Source organism: Microcaecilia unicolor, chromosome 3 (assembly GCF_901765095.1).
Source record: "Microcaecilia unicolor chromosome 3, aMicUni1.1, whole genome shotgun sequence".
Taxonomy (NCBI): domain Eukaryota; kingdom Metazoa; phylum Chordata; class Amphibia; order Gymnophiona; family Siphonopidae; genus Microcaecilia; species Microcaecilia unicolor.
The window spans coordinates 314,610,329-314,629,374 of record NC_044033.1 but is presented as its reverse complement, the minus strand read 5'-3'; the positions used below and the strand labels follow the sequence as shown (position 1 = coordinate 314,629,374).

The 19,046-nt window shown below is 43.6% G+C and overlaps 1 protein-coding gene across 1 annotated transcript in view; it reads right to left on the bottom strand.

The window, feature by feature from the left end:
- Nucleotides 1-1,010: 1,010 nt before the first annotated feature.
- Nucleotides 1,011-19,046, bottom strand: part of SMUG1 (single-strand-selective monofunctional uracil-DNA glycosylase 1) — a 92,669-nt gene continuing 74,633 nt past the window's right edge. Inside the window, exon 3 of the mRNA XM_030198330.1 lies at nucleotides 1,011-2,413. Within this exon, the coding sequence (XP_030054190.1) occupies nucleotides 1,886-2,413 (528 nt within the window). The 3' untranslated portion in view covers nucleotides 1,011-1,885. The remainder of the gene's footprint in view (nucleotides 2,414-19,046) is intronic.

Below are 19,046 nucleotides of genomic sequence, written 5' to 3'. Positions count from 1 at the left end.
CTTACTCTCAGTTCTCTTTCTTTATGGAGTATACTCGCAGGCCCTGAGCCTGTATTAGCTTACTCTCAGTTCTCTTTCTTTATGAAGCACAACTGCAGGCCCCGAGCAGGTATTAGCTTACTCTCAATTCTCTTTTTTTATGGAGCACACTCGCAGGCTCTGAGCCTGTATTATCTTACTCTTGGTTCTCTTCCTTTATCAAGCACACTCGCAGACCCTGAGCCTGTATTAGCTTACTCTGGGTTCTCTTTCTTTATGGAGCACACTCGCAGGCCCTGAGCCTGTATTAGCTTACTCTGAGTTCTCTTTCTTTATGGAGCACACTCGCAGGCCCTGAGCCTGTATTAGCTTAGTCTGGGTTCTCTCTCTCTCTTTTTTTTTAATCTGAAATCCTGCTTGAAAATATATTTGTGTAATAGTGTTTCCACTGAAACTCTCTCTCACATTAAAGCTGGAGGTACAAGCAGACTGAAAATTGCTATTTTCAGTTACTTCAGGAGTTCCTTTACCTTAAGAGGGTAATTTTAGAAAACATTTTCATGCATAAAACACTGATTTACTCATGTATATGAGCTTTATTAAAGTAGGTGATGCCTAAAAGTCTGCATGGTGCAAGACAGGGGCGTAGCCAGACACCCAATTTTGGGTGGGCCTGGGCCCAAGATGGGTGGGCAGAACTCTGCCCTGTCCCACAAGTGATTTGGTCTCTCCCTCTCTCGCCTGCATGCCATATGGTCTCTCAAACATCCCCCTCCGCCACACCTTTTAAATAGCAAATTTTCACTGGCAGCGAGCAGTAACTAATACACGGTGCTCAAGTTGGCCCCCACAGCCTTCCCTCTGATGCAACTTCCTGTTTCCGCATAGGCGGGAATACATTAAAGGGAAGGCTGGTATGCAGGAAGGACAGTTGTTGGGCATTTTCGACTGGTGGGGCTTGGGGATCCCTGCCAGACACTTCATAGGTGTGCTGCTACTGGGTGGGCCTGAGCCCAAAGTGGGTGGGCCTGGGCCCACCCTTGGCTAAGCCACTGGTGCAAGATGGTGTGTTCTTGTAAAGTAGGCATGCTCAGGGGAAAAGTTAGGATGGAGCTAAAATTTAAGTGCATATTTTATAAATGTCTCACAATTGCATGTAAAGTATGATTCACGTTTACAGCTGCTCTCGAGCAGTGCGACAATTGTGCTTTCATTCTAAGCACAATTTTTGCTAGCATTTTATAAAGACATGTAGGTACATATATGCCTTTGTAAAATAGGTGCCTCCCTGCCCTATTAATCTAGGGACCCAGTTATAAAATTAACGTCATGGAAGGTAGTTTTATAAGTGCGCAGCTAGTTCAAAGTGGTAAAAACATACTATTTCAGAAAGAAAAGCAGTGCCAGTGTAAGTGGCCGAAAGTATGGCTTGATTTACGTACATGTGCGTACCTTTTATACTGGTCAGTATTTTATAAGAGGCTACTTATAGACATAAATGATTAAAAGTAGCAGCATGTTCACCAAAAACTATAAAATTACCCACTCAATGTCTACCATTTTCCTTGTTTTTGACCTCCCTTCCCCAGGGCTTGTTGCTTTTCTGCCGTACTTTAACCATTTCTAGTGGTATGGGAGCAGTGCTTCAAACTCTGGAAAGGTGGGGCTGGCATCTATTACCTGCAGCACAAGGGACAAGACAGCTTGTAAACCACCTCCCCCACGCCCATTATTAAGAAGCAGTTGAGCAACTATTTCAGCTCAATTCTAAAGAAATTCAATTGAATATTCTGAGAGTTCTCTAAAGTTATCCAGTTGTCTCGCTGAGAAGGAATCTGTAGTGTATAGAAACGAATCGCTTTCCAATATTTCATGGGGACTTTCCTGGAAAACTAGCAGCAAGATTTCAGCTTTTCAAGAGCGGGAGGACTTGTAGCTCCTGCAACTGGTTATGCATGATGCTGTCCCAGCCTTTATTTGCTTGTGGGTTTCGAGGTGAGGGATGCATCACTCCCTTCACGCTGACTTCCATGCCAGCTGCTGCTAGAGCTCGCCTCGCCCGCTGCTCAGCAAATCTCCCAACCCCAATCACTGTTCGGGCACCCAGCACCTCTACGACTCGGCACAAGGCATCATCACAGAACTTCAGCAGCTGCTCTCTCTGTGCCGCAGGCAACTCACCAGGAGTCAGGTTCTTCCCTGAGTGAGTCATGAAGACGAGCGGGCAGATGTTGTGGACAAAGCAGCTGCGGAAGAAAGTGTCTGGATCTCCACAGAGTGACTTGAAGAAGCCCCAGAAACGGGCCCCGCTTACCTCGGACTGTGGGCAGTCCAGCCCCAGAACTGGCCTCTTGGGGTGCTCGGGGTCAGGCTTCAAAACCTGTCCCTGAACCTGCAGCCATTCTTTGACATGCTTTACTTCACCAAAGGGCACCTACATAAAAGACAAAGACATGAAACTCAATACTGGCACCAAGTACTGCTGCACATTTCAATTCAGTTTATAATACAGCATGACCAGACAACAAGTGGTAGACTCAAAGGTTCCTATAGGTGAGAGGCTCTGTATCCCTGGGTCCATCCCCTGAGCCATCCAGTCCAGAGGTGAGAGGCTTTGTATCCTATGTCCATCCCCTGATCCATCCAGTGTTAGAGAAGAGAGGCTCTGTATCCCTGTGCCATCCAGTGTTAGAGAAGAGAGGCTCTGTATCCCTGTGTCCATGCCCTACTATGCCCTAAGCCATCCTGTCCTAGAGGTGAGAAGATCTGTATCCATATGTCCATTCCCTGAGCCATCCAGTGCTAGAGAGGAGAGGCTCTGTATCCCTGTGTCCATCCCCTAAGCCATCCTGTCCTACAGATGACATGGAGTGTAAACCTGTGCCAGTCTCAAAGTCATCTGGTCCTGCAGGACCTCAGTTATTATCTTATGAAGGGATTGCTTTGCTCCTGCACTTGAAAACTTCAGGGTCCATATTCAGCCCTCAGGCAGTGAGCATTTTGCACACCGCTGAAGGCATTATTCTCAGATATTCATAGCCAGGATCTGTGCAGGCTTCAGCTTTGAATATTCTGTTATTTTTAAGCCAGCTAAGACATAGCCGCTTAAGTTGATATTCACGCATAAGCAGCCATGAGTTACCACATACAAATAGGTCAGACTTTTATGCAATAAACCTAGCCACTTAAAAGTGCTCACTGCGACGACTTGCGGTTGGGTCATGGAGTAGCGAGGGAGTGAGAGACCATTGCTCCTGAGTAACCTGCACTAATCTGCTAAAGAATGCATGTCCCCCCCCCCCCCCCACACACACACACACACAATTGGCGAGAGTAGCCCCCGGAGAGAGGGGGTCCTACCAACTTCTACCTAACCAGGTCCAAGGGACGGATGGCGTCCAAGGTAGCGAGGAGACCAAGGAGAAAAGTCAAACGCACGAGGCAAAGATGGCGGACATAGGCATGCCGCCCTCGCCAACGCCAAGCTCACAGTGGACAGCTGAGATCACAACAGAGGTGAAGGCGGCTGTAGAGCAAACGTTGGGCAGAAAACTACAGTTAATTTTGGACAAATTAGACGGTATGGGAGAGCGGTACACAACTCTGGCGGCAGAGCTCCAGACAGTACAGCAACGGGTGGGTGGGGAACATTGAAGACTCCATGCAACAGGCAGCAGCAGAGCAGCTTGGGCTCTTAGCGTGCATTACGGATCTGGTGTCAAAAGTCAAGGACCTTGAGAACAGATCCCGCTGCAACAACCTTCGCCTGGTGGGCTTAACAGAAACGCTCCCCGAAAATGATATAAGAAAGTTTCTGGAATCATGGCTGCCGCAAGTTCTACAGTTACCAGAGCAGGCAGGCCCATTTAGGGTCGAGAGAGCTCATAGGCTGGGGCAGTGAAAAGAAGGAGTGGATAGATCCCGAGTGGTAATTTTCAAGGTGTTAAATTATGTTCACAAAATGGCAATATTGCAGGCCCTGCGGGCGGGAGTGCAATTGGAGTACCAGGGAGCTCGTGTTCTGTGTTTTCAAGACTACTCAGCTAAAGTTTCGATAGTATGCAAAGCTTTTGCCCCATTGTGTTCCAGGTTGTTTAGCATGAAAGTTCGAATCAGCCTACTCTACCCGGCGAAGCTCAAGTTCAGCCTACTCTACCCAGCGAAGTTCAAGATAATCGAAAACGGGCAAGTTCACCTATTTGCTACAGTTGAAGAAGCGCGGTCATATGTGGATGGCTTATGGGCAGCATGACAGATGCATCAGTGGAGATGTTCATGATGGAGCCCAAAGGATAATATATACAAATTTTAGTTGGACTTTCATAGGAAAATGGGGGAGAACATGAAGGTCTGGATTGCCAGTAGAAGGTAGAATGTTTGTAGATTAAACTTTTTTTTAATTATTATTATTTTTTCTTCCTCTCCCCACGACTTTTCATTTTTTATGGACTGCTGGAAAGGGGACGCTAATCTTCAGTGCGCCCCCTAATCAGATGTGATATTGGTTCATCAACTATGACTCAAGGGGGATTATGGGGGCGCAGGACATGATAGGACATAAATGGGTGCTGGAAAAGGGTGGGGGGAGGGAATAGGAAGCGGATAGCCACATTCACGCTGGGGCGTTGTATTTTTTTTTTTGTTTGTGAGAGAAGAAGTGGGGGAGCAAAACGGAGAAGAATGTTCTGGTTTTCTCCATTGTATTGCAATGGGGTCTACAGGGGTATAGCATATTTGATAAGAAGTTACAGGTGGTTGGTAGGGGTGGAGGGAAGGAAACGGAGGCTGGATAATTGTTCTAATGCTTTTTCCCCCCCCTCTCTTCGAGTAGTCAGTTGTGTAAAAAGACGATGTGGGGTGGGGGCTCTGCCAGGAATGGAGGGAAGGGGGGGAACAAACATTGGTATCATTGAGGGAAGTTGGGGCTACTCTGGACTTTTTTGCTGGGGGGGCTTCAAGCATGGAAGCAGAAAGGTTGGGGTAAGGGAGGAAGAGGGAGGGAGATGTTTGTGCAGCGCTGCATACGCTTTGTAGCGCTATATAAATGCTAAATAGTAGTAGTAGTAGTAGTAGTAGTAGATGGAGGTGTGTCTGTAGGATTAGGGAGGGAAGGGGAGAGTATAGGTAGTAGAGATGCCTGGTTGCTCGCCCGGGGACTCTCAGGGGCCACGTGAAGCCATAGCGGTAAGGCCTCGGCTAGATCTGGGGGGGGGGGGGTGGTGGCTGGGATGCCCCCTTGGATGGTTGATTGTATTGAATCTTACTTCATGGGCTCATTTCTTAGAGAATGAGTAGTGCACAAATTTTCACATGGAATGTTAGAGGAATTCATTCCCTGATTAAAAGACAAAAAATACTACAGACTCTCAATGATCGGAGGGCCTCGGTTGCCTTTTTACAAGAGACACACCTGTCTGCTCCGGAGCAGGCCAAGCTAAAACGTTGGTGGGTTGGTGAAATTTATGGAGCTCCTGCATTAGGAAAGCGAGGAGGGTGGTGATCCTCATCAGAAAGGGTTTGCACTTGGAAACAAAACAGGTGATAGCCAACCCAGCAGGTCGATTTATCCTGGCTTCGGTGGTTTTGGAGAGGCAGCCTTGGTTGCTTTACAATATTTATGCCCTGAATACCTTTGACAAAACGTTCTATGTCCAGTTAATTCGCAAAATACATGGGAGACGTGCCAATATTGCTAGGGGGCGATCTTAATGAGGTGGCTGACCCAAAACTAGATAGATCACAACCGACAGGAAAGAGCCTAACAGAACTCAAGGGGGAATCTCCATGTTATGTTCGGCTCTGGATCTGATAGATGTATGGAGGATGCTTCACCCTTTAGAAAAAGTTTTCATTCACATATCGAGAGCTCACTCCACAATGTCTAGAATAGATTATGTCTTACTATCCCGGGAGCGGTTGACATCAGTGGGGGACATAAAACTGGAGCCTATAATGATTTCTGATCATGCATAGGTGGAGTTGCAACTGAAGACTGGGGAAGGACCTCCCCGAGGGGGTTCTTGGAGGTTCCCTGCCTTTCTATATAGGGATAGTAACTTTCAGTCATTCTTAATATCTAAGTGGCAGGAATATAAGTCTAGCAATGAAGTACATGGCGAGGATCCGATCCTACTCTGGGAGGCAGCGAAGGCAGTTCTTCGAGGGGAGGTGATATCATATGTTAGTTTCCAGCGGAAGGCCTGGAGCCGAGAGGTGCTGCGATTAGAGAGGCGGGTGACTCTCCTTCACCAGCATTTTAGAAGGAGCCATTCTGCTGGGATTAGATCACAGTTATTGGAGAGCCAATAGGCTTTAAATGAACTGCTGCATAGGAGAGCGAAGAGGTCACAAGACCACTATAAGTATAAGCTCTACAGATTTGCGAATAAGAGTGGCAGGCTACTGGCCAGAATGACCCATAGGAGTTCTGGAAGAGGAAAGATAGCCACACTGAGGGATGCAAGGGGAGGTCTGGTGCATAGTGATGACAAAATCAATGCAGTCCTAAAGGAATTCTATGGAAGCCTGTATGGGCCTCAGATCTCACCCTAACTGGACGGGGAAATGTGCTTGGTGAACCTTGATCTGCCAGTGGTGATGGCCCAAAGGTTGATAGAGCTTAATGCACCTATCACTGCGGACGAGGTGGTGGGTGATTCGGCAGAGCACTTTGGATAAAGCACCGGGGCTGGATAGATAACGGAATGAATTCTATAAGCTTATCCATCCTGAAGTGGGACCGCTCCTAGCAGACATGTTTAATGAATCGATTCATCAGGGTCAATTGCCCAGTCACCTTAATCAGGCGCAAATCATTGTACTATCCAAACTAGGTAAGCTGCTGGACCGCGCAGACTCTTATCGCCCTATATCTCTGCTAAATGCAGAAGCAAGATACCTGGCCAAAATTCTGGTTAACAGGTTGGCGAGAGTTCTCCCAATCGTTAGGGGTTTACTCGTGGTAGAGTGGTGGCGAAAAACATGAGGCACATCCCGGTAGCCTTGGAAACGGTTAGCTCCCAGGATGTTCCCGCTTTTCTGATCAGTTTTGATGCCAAAAAGGTTTTTGATCAGGTGGAGTGGGAGTTTCTCTTTGCATTGAAAGCATATGGGTTTAGCGGCCATTCAAACTCTGTATAGGGATCCCAGAGCACAAGGTTTTGCCAATGGAATCTTCTCAGACTGGTTCCCAATTACTCGGGGTACTAGACAGGGCTGCCCACTGTCTCCACTTCTATTCGTACTAACTCTAGACCCACTCCTCAGGGAGATTCAGGGCAATGTAGGGATTCGGGGACTGCGGATAGGAGAGCTGATTTTCAAATCAGCAGCTTTTGCGGATGATCTCCTTGTATTAATCTCAGACCCAAATCTTCTCTACCACCTCTCATGAAAAGCTTGGAGGAATATGGAGACTTCTCTGGCTTCAAACTTAATTTAACAAAATCAGAGGCGCTGGTGAGCTCATGGGATGTCAGGCAGTCATGGGGTGACATCTTTCCACTAAGATGGGCCCAAGAGTCATTTAGGTACCTGGGCATAAGCCTGCCAATGAATCCAAAATTGTTATATAATCTCAACATCTGCAAACTACTTGGGGAAACAAGGCGGCAAATGACACAATGGTCAACGTTGCTTCTATCTCTTATGGGACGGATACAACTATACCGCATGATCATTTTTCCAAGGTGGTTGTATGTATTGCAGTCGCTCCCCATACGAGTACTGCGCCAAGACTTAGAGGCATTAAGGAAAATGTTGATGAAGTCCACAGAGCCTATCTTTCTCCAAAACAGGCTTGCTATACAGGTGCTGTACAGGCGCACTGCACATGCATAGAGCCCAATACACCTTTGCAAAAGGGTCCCTGTATTATGCAGCTGTGTGCTAAGTGTCAGTGCATGGCTCTAACACAAGCGGTGATGTCAGTATAGCTCCTCCTACCTCTGAATGGGTAGCAATGCTGACGTCAGAATTTGTCTAACAAAGCAAATAGAATGCTAGGTATTATTAGGAAAGGAATGGAAAACAAAAATGAGGATGTTATAATGCCTTTGTATTGCTCCATGGTGTGACCACACCTCGAATACCGTGTGCAATTCTGGTCGCCGCATCTCAAAAAAGATATAGTGGAATCAGAAAAGGTGCAGAGAAGGGCGACGAAAATGATAAAGGGGATGGGACGACTTCCCTATGAGGAAAGGCTAAAGCGGCTAGGGCTCTTCAGCTTGGAGAAAAGGCGGCTGAGGGGGAAACATGATAGAGGTCTATAAAATAATGAGTGGAACAGGTAGACGTGAAGCGTCTGTTTACGCTTTCCAAAAATACTAGGACTTGTGGGCATGTGATGAAACTACAAAGTAGTAAATTTAAAACGAATCGGAGAAAATCTTTCTTCACTCAATGTGTAATTAAACTCTGGAATTCGTTGCCAGAGAATGTGGTAAAGGCGGTTAGCTTAGTAGAGTTTAAAAAAAGGTTTGGACAGCTTCCTAAAGGAAAAGTCCATAGACCATTGTTAAATTGGACTTGGGGAAAATCCACTATTTCTGGGGATAAGCAGTATAATATGTTTTGTACTTTTTTGGGATCTTGCCAGGTATTTGTGACCTGGATTGGCCACTGTTGGAAACAGGATGCTGGGCTTGATGGACCTTTTGGTCTGTCCCAGTATGGCAGTACTTATCCATTGTTTGCAGACAGCAAGACATAAGTATATGCTTCCAAGGAACTATGCTATAATTGTGCTATCACTCAGAATGAGTGGGAAGAGGCAGAAGATATCATAAGAGAGATTTATTCTACAACTAAACTCTCTATTCATTGCTCACGTTGACACACACAGGTCAATATTCAGAGATTTATGCAGGTAAAAATGGCTTTTATCTGCATAAATCTTCTCCTTTTAAATATCCTCCCTTTTTCTAAGTAACTTTTTTCACAGACAAACACAAACTGGGCTAGAAGCATGTGTCAGCCTCTCCGCTCAGCCGAGTAATCGTCTCTCTCTCTCTCTCTCACTCGTCCGTGCTGTCCGCCACCGACCCCCCACTCGTCAGTGCAGTTTGCTCTTCTCTTCACCGTTCAGCTAGCCAGGCCTTTCTCCACAGTTCAGCTAGCCAGGCTTTTAAATCCAGTTCGGCTAGCTGGGCTTTTAAACACAGTTTAGATAGCCAGGCTTTTATACTCAGTTTACCTCGCCAGGCTTTTATCCCCAGTTCAGCCAGCCAGGCTTTTCTCCACAGTCCAGCTAGCCAGAGTTTTAAATACAGTTCAACTAGCTAGGCTTTTACACTCAGTTTAACTCACCAGGCTTTTATCCACAGTTCAGTTAGTAAGGCCTCAGAAATCAGCAAGGCCTCCCAAAACTCCATTTTAGCCAGCCCAGCTTTAAACACAGTTCCACAAGTCAGGCTAAAACGATCCACCACCCACAACTGTCAACAACTTATCTCTTGACATCCACCCACCGGATCTCCCCTGACTATTATGCTTTCCTTGTTACCTTGGGCTCCTCCAGCAATCACTCTTCTCCTCCAGCCACTTCCTCACCCACCTCCATCTCTTCCACCCCTCCTCCTCCTACCTCCTCCCATTCCATCCTCTCATTCTCCACCCCCTCACTCAGACGTTCCACCCTCTCCTCAGCTGATTCCATTTCCCAATCAGCCACCTCTTTCCTTCTCCTGCCACTCCGGTTCTCGTTTGTCATGCCCACCCTTATTCTTCCAGGCAGTCTGAAATCTGTGCTCTCTATGCTCCTGCCTCCTCCCCTCCCGCCGTGCATTCTCGGTTCTGTAGCTGTTCTGGACTTGTCTTTCCCTCCCCTGCAATGCATTCTGGGATCTGTAGTTTTTCTGCTCCAGCTTTTTCTTGGAAAACTGAATGGATCAATCAGAACCAGAAGCCCATGTACGAAACAGGTTAAACCCAGGACTGAACTAGCCTGTTCTATATGACACAGAGTCAGGTAGCAACACTTGCAGATTAGATTATAATTAGGGTTTTGAATTTACGATAGCAACCATAAAACTTCCCTGATGCAAAAGAAAGCAAAACAAAATAAAAAACTGAATTGGATGTTCTTTTTAGATAAACACTGGACAAACACTATTTCTCTAGTACTCTCTCACCACTCTTCTAGCTTGTCTTGTACCCTCCGCTTAGTTTCTGTGCCGTTTCGCACTGACGACTCTTAAGTGACATAAATGTACATATTTGATTCTACTGGAAAAGATATCTGGTAACAGTACCTGTGGCGCAAAACACCATTTTTTGTACCCTTGTAGAACCCCTAATTACCTGAAAAACAAACATCTACATTTATTACCCCCCCCCCCCCCCCCCCCCCCCCCGAAATTGAGCCCATGCTGGTCAGCATTTTTAAAATGATGACCACTGCAGGTTAAAAAAATTCCAGATATTGTGTGACCGTATCCGTACAGCGGCTGGTGCTGAACAGTTGTGCTATCCAGATAGGGTTAATATTCAAACTGGATAAAGTTAAGACAGACCTTTTGCTGATCTAACTTTATCCATATGTTACCCTGTTAGGAGTCTGAGTATCACCACTAACCGGATAACCTCCAGCTCTGCCCACAGACTGCCCCCGAAACTATTCAGATAGTGCAATGCCCTCAGAGGAAATACTCAGCAGCACTATCCATTGAACATTCCTCTCATCAGCATTTATCTGAGTAGGAGCTGGCTCCTACCCGAATAAAAGTATTTGAGTATCAACTCCATAAATTACAACTACCTAAGAATAGAATCCCTAGTTACAGTGGTGTTGTGGAGAGGACGAGGGTATAGAAGGCTGTGCTAGCACAGTGGTATGTTGACAAAGAGACAGCAAAATTATATCCAGTAGAAAGTTAGAAAGCCCGGGGTAGACTTTCAAAGGCACTTATCTGGTTAGCAAACTGGCTTGCTTCATGTATACAATTCTGCTATGAGTAAGTGGATAATCCTCTCATCTCCTAAAAGTCTCATCAAATTAGGGCTACTGCAGTCAAAACGGCCCTCTTAAAGTCTGCCTCCCTGAATACCATCTGCAAAGCAGCTATGTGGTAATATCATCTTACTGTGCATTATAGTTTAGGTCAAGCCTCTACACGGGAACTGCCAAACTGTTCCTTTGAGTTAACAACTCTTGCAATCAACTATGCAGGATGCTCTAAAGACTGAGAGCCAGATGCACTAAAGTCGTTGGTAATTCCCGTTCCCTACCGATTCCATAGCGAATCGGTAGGGAACGGGAATGCATCAACGATAGGGAATGCAAATGAGCTACTCGTTGTAGCTCAGTTGCATTCACTATTTTCCTCGGTTGCCAGTCGGAGAATCAGGACGTCCCTTTCGATTATGCACCTCTTCCTGGTCTCTTCAGCCAATCAAAGCGGATTTAGCTGGCTGTTGTCAGTGAAACGTGCTCTGATTGGCTGAAGAGACCAGGAAGAGGTGTATAATCGAAAGGGACGTCCTGATTCTCCAGCAACCAGGAAAATAGAAAAATTTTGCTGTGAAGGGGTAAGTGGCGCGGCGAAGACAAAATAGGAGGAAAAAACGGCAGAGCGAAAAACGGCGAAAAAAAAAAGACGTCTCTCACAAGCGCAGGGAGAGTACTTCCATAAAGGACGCCCCTCACATGCGCTCCCTGCTTTTTTTTTCTTTTTTACCTTTTTTGGGGGGCCCTTTTCCTTTCCGATTCCGTCACAGGAGCCCTAACGAGAGGTGCAGACCTCCTGTTAGGGTTCCTACGGTAAGGGAATCGGAAAAACGGCAGTGCATTTCATTATAATGGGTTACAATGGTAGTGCAGCTCATTATAATAGCTTTTGAATAATTTGCATTCCGTTTTCGTTGCCTACTACCGTGGCAGGGAAAATGCCCTTAGTGCATGCCCCTGGTAAACTACTTGCGTTTTAAACTGGCTGGAACCAGTTTAAAACGCAAGTTGTGGGCTCGTTAGGTTTAGTGCATCTGGCCCTAAGGGGCTGATGCACAAAGGTCGCCATAGCAACATAGTCAGTGACAGTAGATAAAGGCCATTTAGGTCTTTATCTGCCATCACTTGGTATGTTACTATGTAAATACGGCAGCTGCGGGTGAACTTACCGAGTCGCAAACAGCGACCGATGCATAAAGGGGATGGCATGCAACTGAGATGCACCTAAATTTAACAGCGACCTTTGTGCATCGGCCCCTGGAGGCGCCTAGTATTTTTATTTCTAAAACCTAACTGAAACGACTTGACAAAATATTTTAGAAAAGAATTTTGTTTTCCAAAATTTAAATCCCAGCATAAAACATATTTTTTTGAATTGGCTTATCAACTTCCCAAATGTAATTTTCTTTTTCTTTGCATTGGTGAGCCTGTGAGAAAGGGAACAGACCAACCCATCTTTGCTCTCTCCTTATCTTACCTGAGTTCCCTTCCTTGTTCCCTTTAGGGTTTGCTTGTAAACTCTTTCCTGTCATGAAGTGGTGTTCCTTCCCATTGTTTTTAAGAATTTTATAATATTGTAAACTGCTTTGATCAGATTCTGTTTAGCAGTATATCAAGTTTGTAAATAAACATAAACATGCACAGAACAGAAGTTGTTTCCAGGACACCCGGGGGGGGGGGGGGGGGGGGGGAGAGAAAGAGAAACAAAACTTTGAAGCTCTTGCAGGTGCCTGTGACGGTGGGGGGACCTGCTTAGCCAGTTTGGATGGCAGTGGGAGCTTGGTTGCATGTGCTGAAACTTAATACAGGTCAGCAGAGCACCAGAAGAAGGGGAGGGCTCTCAGCACCAGGCTGAGGGTGATCAAGAAGCAGCAGAGGCATAGCCAGACCTTGATTTGAGGAAGAGAGCCTGAGCCCAAAGTGTGTGTTTGGGGGGGGGGGGGGGGGGCACATTTTGCCCCATCTCCCTGCCACTCTGTGCCCCCACCGCAACCCCACATACCTGGACTGGCGGGGGTCAACTTTAGAGTGAACACTCAAAGTCAGGGCCTACCTCACAACTATATTTCAGCTTTTTCTAAATTTAATGTGTTGCAACCAGACATTGATTTTACACAAGCGGCCATATGCAGCAAAAGAGTCTCCGTCCAGGATCCTTAGATTAGGAGCAATTTTGAGTTCCAATTTGGTCTCAATTGTTTCATAGCTCCAAATTATCAGCTCTATTTAGCACACAGATTCATGTACTTATGAGGCATTATGCCACAAACAATTATCTGAAGTGTTTGAAGAGTCTACAAAGTGCGGCAATTTAGTTCTTGGAAGGTGATCATATCACATCTCTTTTTCTTTGTTTGCTTTGGTTACCTGTTCGATTTAGAATCATGTTTAAATCCCTTGTATTGGCACGTAGGGCTTACTATGATCAGATACCCTATTTGGGTTCTAAAGCATTGTCCTATGTACCTAATAGAGTTTTAAGGTCGATTTCAGATTTTAGAATGATGATCACTCATCCATCTAAGGCTCGATGGGTGTCTACTGTGGAAAATGCATTTTTTTGGTTGGCTCCGTACATTTGGAATCAGCTTTCTATTTCTATCTGTTCTGAAAGTAGTTTGAACAGATTTAAAGTATTATTGAAAACTTTATTTTTTAGTAATGCTTTTGAGGATTGCACTTTGCAGTGATGGGTTTACCTCATGTGGACTTTTTTAAAGGAATTTTTTTTTAATGATTAACCGTTCCCTTGTATGGATGAATTAGTTATTTTCCTATCTAGTTTTGGGGTACTGCTTCTATTTTATTATTATATATAATATTTTTATCATTTTATTCAGCTAAGCAGTTTAATAAGTTGTAATAAACATAAACACTACTAGAGTCTCCAAATCTGGAACCCGAAGACCTTGAATTTATCTTGGCACCATTGTAGACAGGTACGCTCATTTTGTCACGAGTGATGGGACTGCATGATTATACAGTGTTTCTGGCATCACGCATCTGCCCTGCTTTCCAACATTGCAAGGATGAAAGTGCCCTGCACTTTGGCATGCTGCTTGTTAGGTAATAGCTCCATCTGGATGATTACACTACTATCAGAACAACCAAGAAGGGCATACTAGTGGCAGCTAGAAGTGTGATAAGAGTGTGATAGCTAGACATTGGAAAAGCGAAAATGGCTACCTCCAAATCCACCAGATGTTATGATTCAGGCTTTTCACAAAGTAGTTCTGAGAGATATTGAAGTATTTGAAGGCAAGAAACACAAGACTTATTACAACATCATGGAAGGTGAATGGCAGACAGTTAGGGAATTAAGGGGGAATGACAAGATTATCATTAAACCAGCTGACACAGAAGAGGCAACAGTGATTCTTAATAGAAGTGTTTATATATTACATTACATTACAGGACACTTACACCCACACATGCCTCATGAGTTCAGTGTGGCTTACATAATGAAGAGACTGGGTATTCCCAGGAATAAGTTACAACGCAAAGATCATCTCATGTCAAAACACATAATTAAAAAGTTACCAGAGATAGCGCTCGGCAATTAATAAGACAGGTATTTTCTAAATAAAAATTTTTAACATCTTCCTATATTTAACATAATCAGCCTGACCCCTAATATTACAGGGAAGACTATTCCAATGGATAGCAGCTTCATATGCAAAAGTACTAACACAGTGGCACAATGAATATTCATGAGAGAGATTTGCATGCACTGCCTCCACTGCATGCAAATCTCTCTCTCATGAATATTCACGATGGGTATCCTGAAAACCCGACTGGTAATTCTTGCATTTAATTCTCTTAGGATTAGGGAAATGAAGCAGTAAAAAATCCCTAGAGTTTGAACTGGAGTGCCTAACTGATAGATAGATAAGGAAGGCCATATAATAGGGTGCCAAACCATGTAAGGTCAGAAAACACAAGAAGCATAACTTAAACACTACATGCGCCTGCATAGGCAGCCAATGTAAATGTATCACCAATGGAGTGGCTCTCTCAAACTTTGGTACCTTATAAATCAGACAAACTGTTGTGTTTAACAGAGTTTGAATTTTCTTAATTAGCCTATCTCTATAGCCCATGTAGCCTATGTTATAATAGTCTACCTGGGACAGGAGCAAAGTCTGGGCTATCAATCTAAACATTTCTGTAGAAAAATTAGATCTTATTTGTTTCAACTTCAGTAGAGAGGTGTGGTAGCCGTGTTAGTCCACTCTTAAAGGTTATAAATAGAGAGGTGTGGTAGCCATGTTATAAATAGAAATCAAACAAAATAAAACATGGAAAAGAAAATAAGATGATACCTTTTTTATTGGACATAACTTAATACATTTCTTGATTAGCTTTCGAAGGTTGCTCTTCTTCGTCAGATCGGAAATAAGCAAATGTGGTAGCAGATAGTATATATAAGAGAAACATCAAAGCATTACTTTGACAGTCTGACAGAGTGGGAGGGTGGGGGTATGCATGGGGACATCAAAGCATTTCATTGATATTCTAACAGGATGGGTGTTGGTAGGTGAGAGGAGGGTAATAAACAGAGAAATACAGCTTTATGGTTTATAATGGGTTAGAAAACCCAGATCCTTATTAAGTCCTGTTTGTTGTGTGTCAAAATATTCAATCATTCTTATTTCAAAGGTCTTACATTCCTGTATTGTTTTAAAATTACCTTTCAGTATTCTTACTGTGAAATCACTGGTGCAGTGTTCTGGTCTTGTGAAGTGTTGGCCCACAGGGGTGGGGGCTTGACTGGCACCGGCTATTTTCATGTGATGTCTGTGCAGATTGAATCTTGTCTTAAGCATCTGGCAAACTTAAGATTTAATCTTAAGATTAATTAATTAAATTAATTAATTCAAACTTAAGATTGAATCTTGTCTTAAGCAGCTGCAAACTATGCCAAAACATTTCACAAGATCCCACAGTCATTCACAAAGGAAAAATATTCAACATAAAGGACTATTTTACATGCTCATCTTCCAATGTGGTATATATCATTCAGTGTAAAAAAAAAATGTAACGAAGGATGCTATATTGGAGAAACAGGCCAGATGCTTAAGACAAGATTCAATCTGCACAGACATCACATGAAAATAGCCGGTGCCAGTCAAGTCCCCACCCCTGTGGGCCAACACTTCACAAGACCAGAACACTGCACCAGTGATTTCACAGTAAGAATACTGAAAGGTAATTTTAAAACAATACAGGAACGTAAGACCTTTGAAATAAGAATGATTGAATATCTTGACACACAACAAACAGGACTTAATAAGGATCTGGGTTTTCTAACCCATTATAAACCATAAAGCTGTATTTATCTGTTTATTGCCCTCCTCTCACCTACCAACACCCATCCTGTTAGAATATCAATGAAATGCTTTGATGTCCCCATGCATACCCCCACCCTCCCACTCTGTCAGATTGTCAAAGTAATGCTTTGATGTTTCTCTTATATATACTATCTGCTAACACATTTGCTTATCTCCGATCTGACGAAGAAAGGCAACCTTCGAAAGCTAATCAAAAAATGTATTAAGTTATGTCCAATAAAAAAGGTATCATCTTATTTTCTTTTCCATGTTTTATTTTGTTTGATTTCTATTTATATCGTTTCAACTTCCAAAGTATCTTAAAGATCTACCCACTATCTCCTGAACCTGATGTTCAAATGTAAGGTAATTATCAAAAAGGACACCTAATATTTTCAATTTAGTCTCCAGAGGAAATGCTGTATCATCAACATTTAAAACATTCTCATTAAAGGAGACTAAACACCAAACACGTAGTTTTCTCCTTATTTAGCTTTAACTTAAAGGTTGCTATCTAATCTTCTAATATTTCTAGACCCTTCTTAATACGGGAGACTACACCCAAAAGCTTTCCCCCTCAAAAGGGATAAACATTGTATTGTCATCCGCATAGATTAACAATCAAAAATTAAGCCTAGAAAGCCTTCATGTATTAAAGTACCCACTGATTTTATTGCAGATTAAGAAGAGGTTGCTCTCACAAAAAAATTTTTTTTTTTTCAAATTTGATGAAATTTGATGGCAAGTTCTATCAGCAGGTAAAGGGGACAGTGATGGGAGCCATGATGGCTCCTGACCTGGCAAACCTTTATGTTGCTGATTTGAAGCACAGACATTTGTGTGACCATTCCTCCAGTAACATCAAGATGTTGAATAGATATATTGACAACTTTGTTATGGGAGGGAGACGTCGATACGTTGCCTTATTTCTACACTTGGTTTAAACAAAGGGGAATGTTTTTATCAATAAACCTTTGGAACTCTTTTCATAAGACTGTCTTGGGTTTTTTTTGGTGCTAATCTCTTGTTGCCATACATGAAACACACTGTAGTTATTTAGGTCTTTTTTGGTTGGGTTGAAGTTTTTTGAAGGGGACTATATTATACCATTATCTATGTTGCAATATGTTTGCATGTGCCTTGATATGTTTGTTATCTTGTGGGAAGGTTTACAGCTAATTCTCTCTCTCTCTTTATTATGGGGATTATGTGGATGTTGTCTAAGGTAACATTTTACCTCTGAGTTGTAAGCGATTCTAACCCACTTGTAATTTTGAAAAATCAATAAAATGTGTCAAAACAAAGAATTTCTATACTGTAACCAGAGATTTTCTATATGAGTGCCTTTTACTACAGGCAATAGTACTTTACAGTATGCTACATTATATAATCACATACATTAGATATGTGAGACACTCCCTGACTGAAGATTCCTTCCTACTCAAGTTTTCAGTTTAATGCTGGATTCTTTGCAAGCTGTGACACTTTTATTAAAACAACGTAAGAACCATCCAGTGATGATATGGTATGTGAGCTCTCCAGACCACAAAGGACCTTTCTTCAGAAGTGTTCAACACTAACTTCAGGTCACATTTCTGAATGACATTAAGCATCTTCCTACCCCTACTCATGTTGTTAGGCTGTTTCATTCCACCATCCAGATAATATACCTCTAACCCTCTCTGCAAGATTTGCCAATTAGCAGATGAACAAATGTACTTTACCAAGGCAAAGACAAACAGAAAGCAAAATGTGTCACTGGATAATTTGTTTAGGTGATCTTTTGTCCTTTGACCTCACCAACAGGGCATGAGTAGTAGTAGTAGTAGCAGCAGCAGTGGCAGTTGTGAAGTGGCTCAGAGGTCACTCTTTATCCCCCCACTCCTATGCTCCTTCTCTCCACACATAGACATGTGCTTTCTTCTCCCCTACATATACTTTCTATGAGTTGCTGAGTCTTTAATGAGAGATCCCACATCTCTGTTGAATCACTGCTGAGGGAGATCCCATGTCTCATTCTCTGCTGAGCCTGAGTCACTAATGAGAGATTTCATACCTCTGCTGAGTCACTACTGGGTGAGATCACACATAACCTTCCCTTCCAAATCATTAACAGAAGAGATTCTAGGCCTTCCCCTTGCTGAGTCATAAATGAGAAACATCCAGCCTCATCCTCCCTGTCAGTCACAACTAAGAAAGAGATTCCACACCTCTGCCCCTTTATGACAGAGTATACATTCCATCACTTATAAACAGGCAGTTTCAAAAAGGACCAGGGAGAGCCCCCAAAACACAAAATCAATCCTAGAACAGAACAGGAAAACACTAGAAAAAAAAACATAACCCTTAACCATAATATCAATCCATATTGCGCAAAGCAAGGGAGTGGACAACCTACCTGAGCATAGTGGCAGGCAAGCAGATTCCTCCTTTCAGGATCCAGGGCAGGTGTGTAGGAGATGTCCATAAGAGAAGCCAGCTAGAGCAGAGATAGGGCTTCCTGCTAGGAAGATCGAACTGGTTGGAGCTCAGCCACAGACTAGAGTGACTACAGACCTGTTGCAGGTACAAGACTAATTTCCCTATTGGTTAATGTGGAAACTGCTATAGTTTTCTTTATTATTTTGTTTAAAGACTGGGTTGAATTATTACCTGCAGTGGGTGGGCGTAGCTACAGGAAGAAGCGGCAGTTGGGCAGACCTGTTCTGGGACCTAAGCAATGTTTATTTAGTGACTTATTACATCCTCTCAAGAACTGAGATTTAAAGGAGAAATTCCTGGGCATTGTT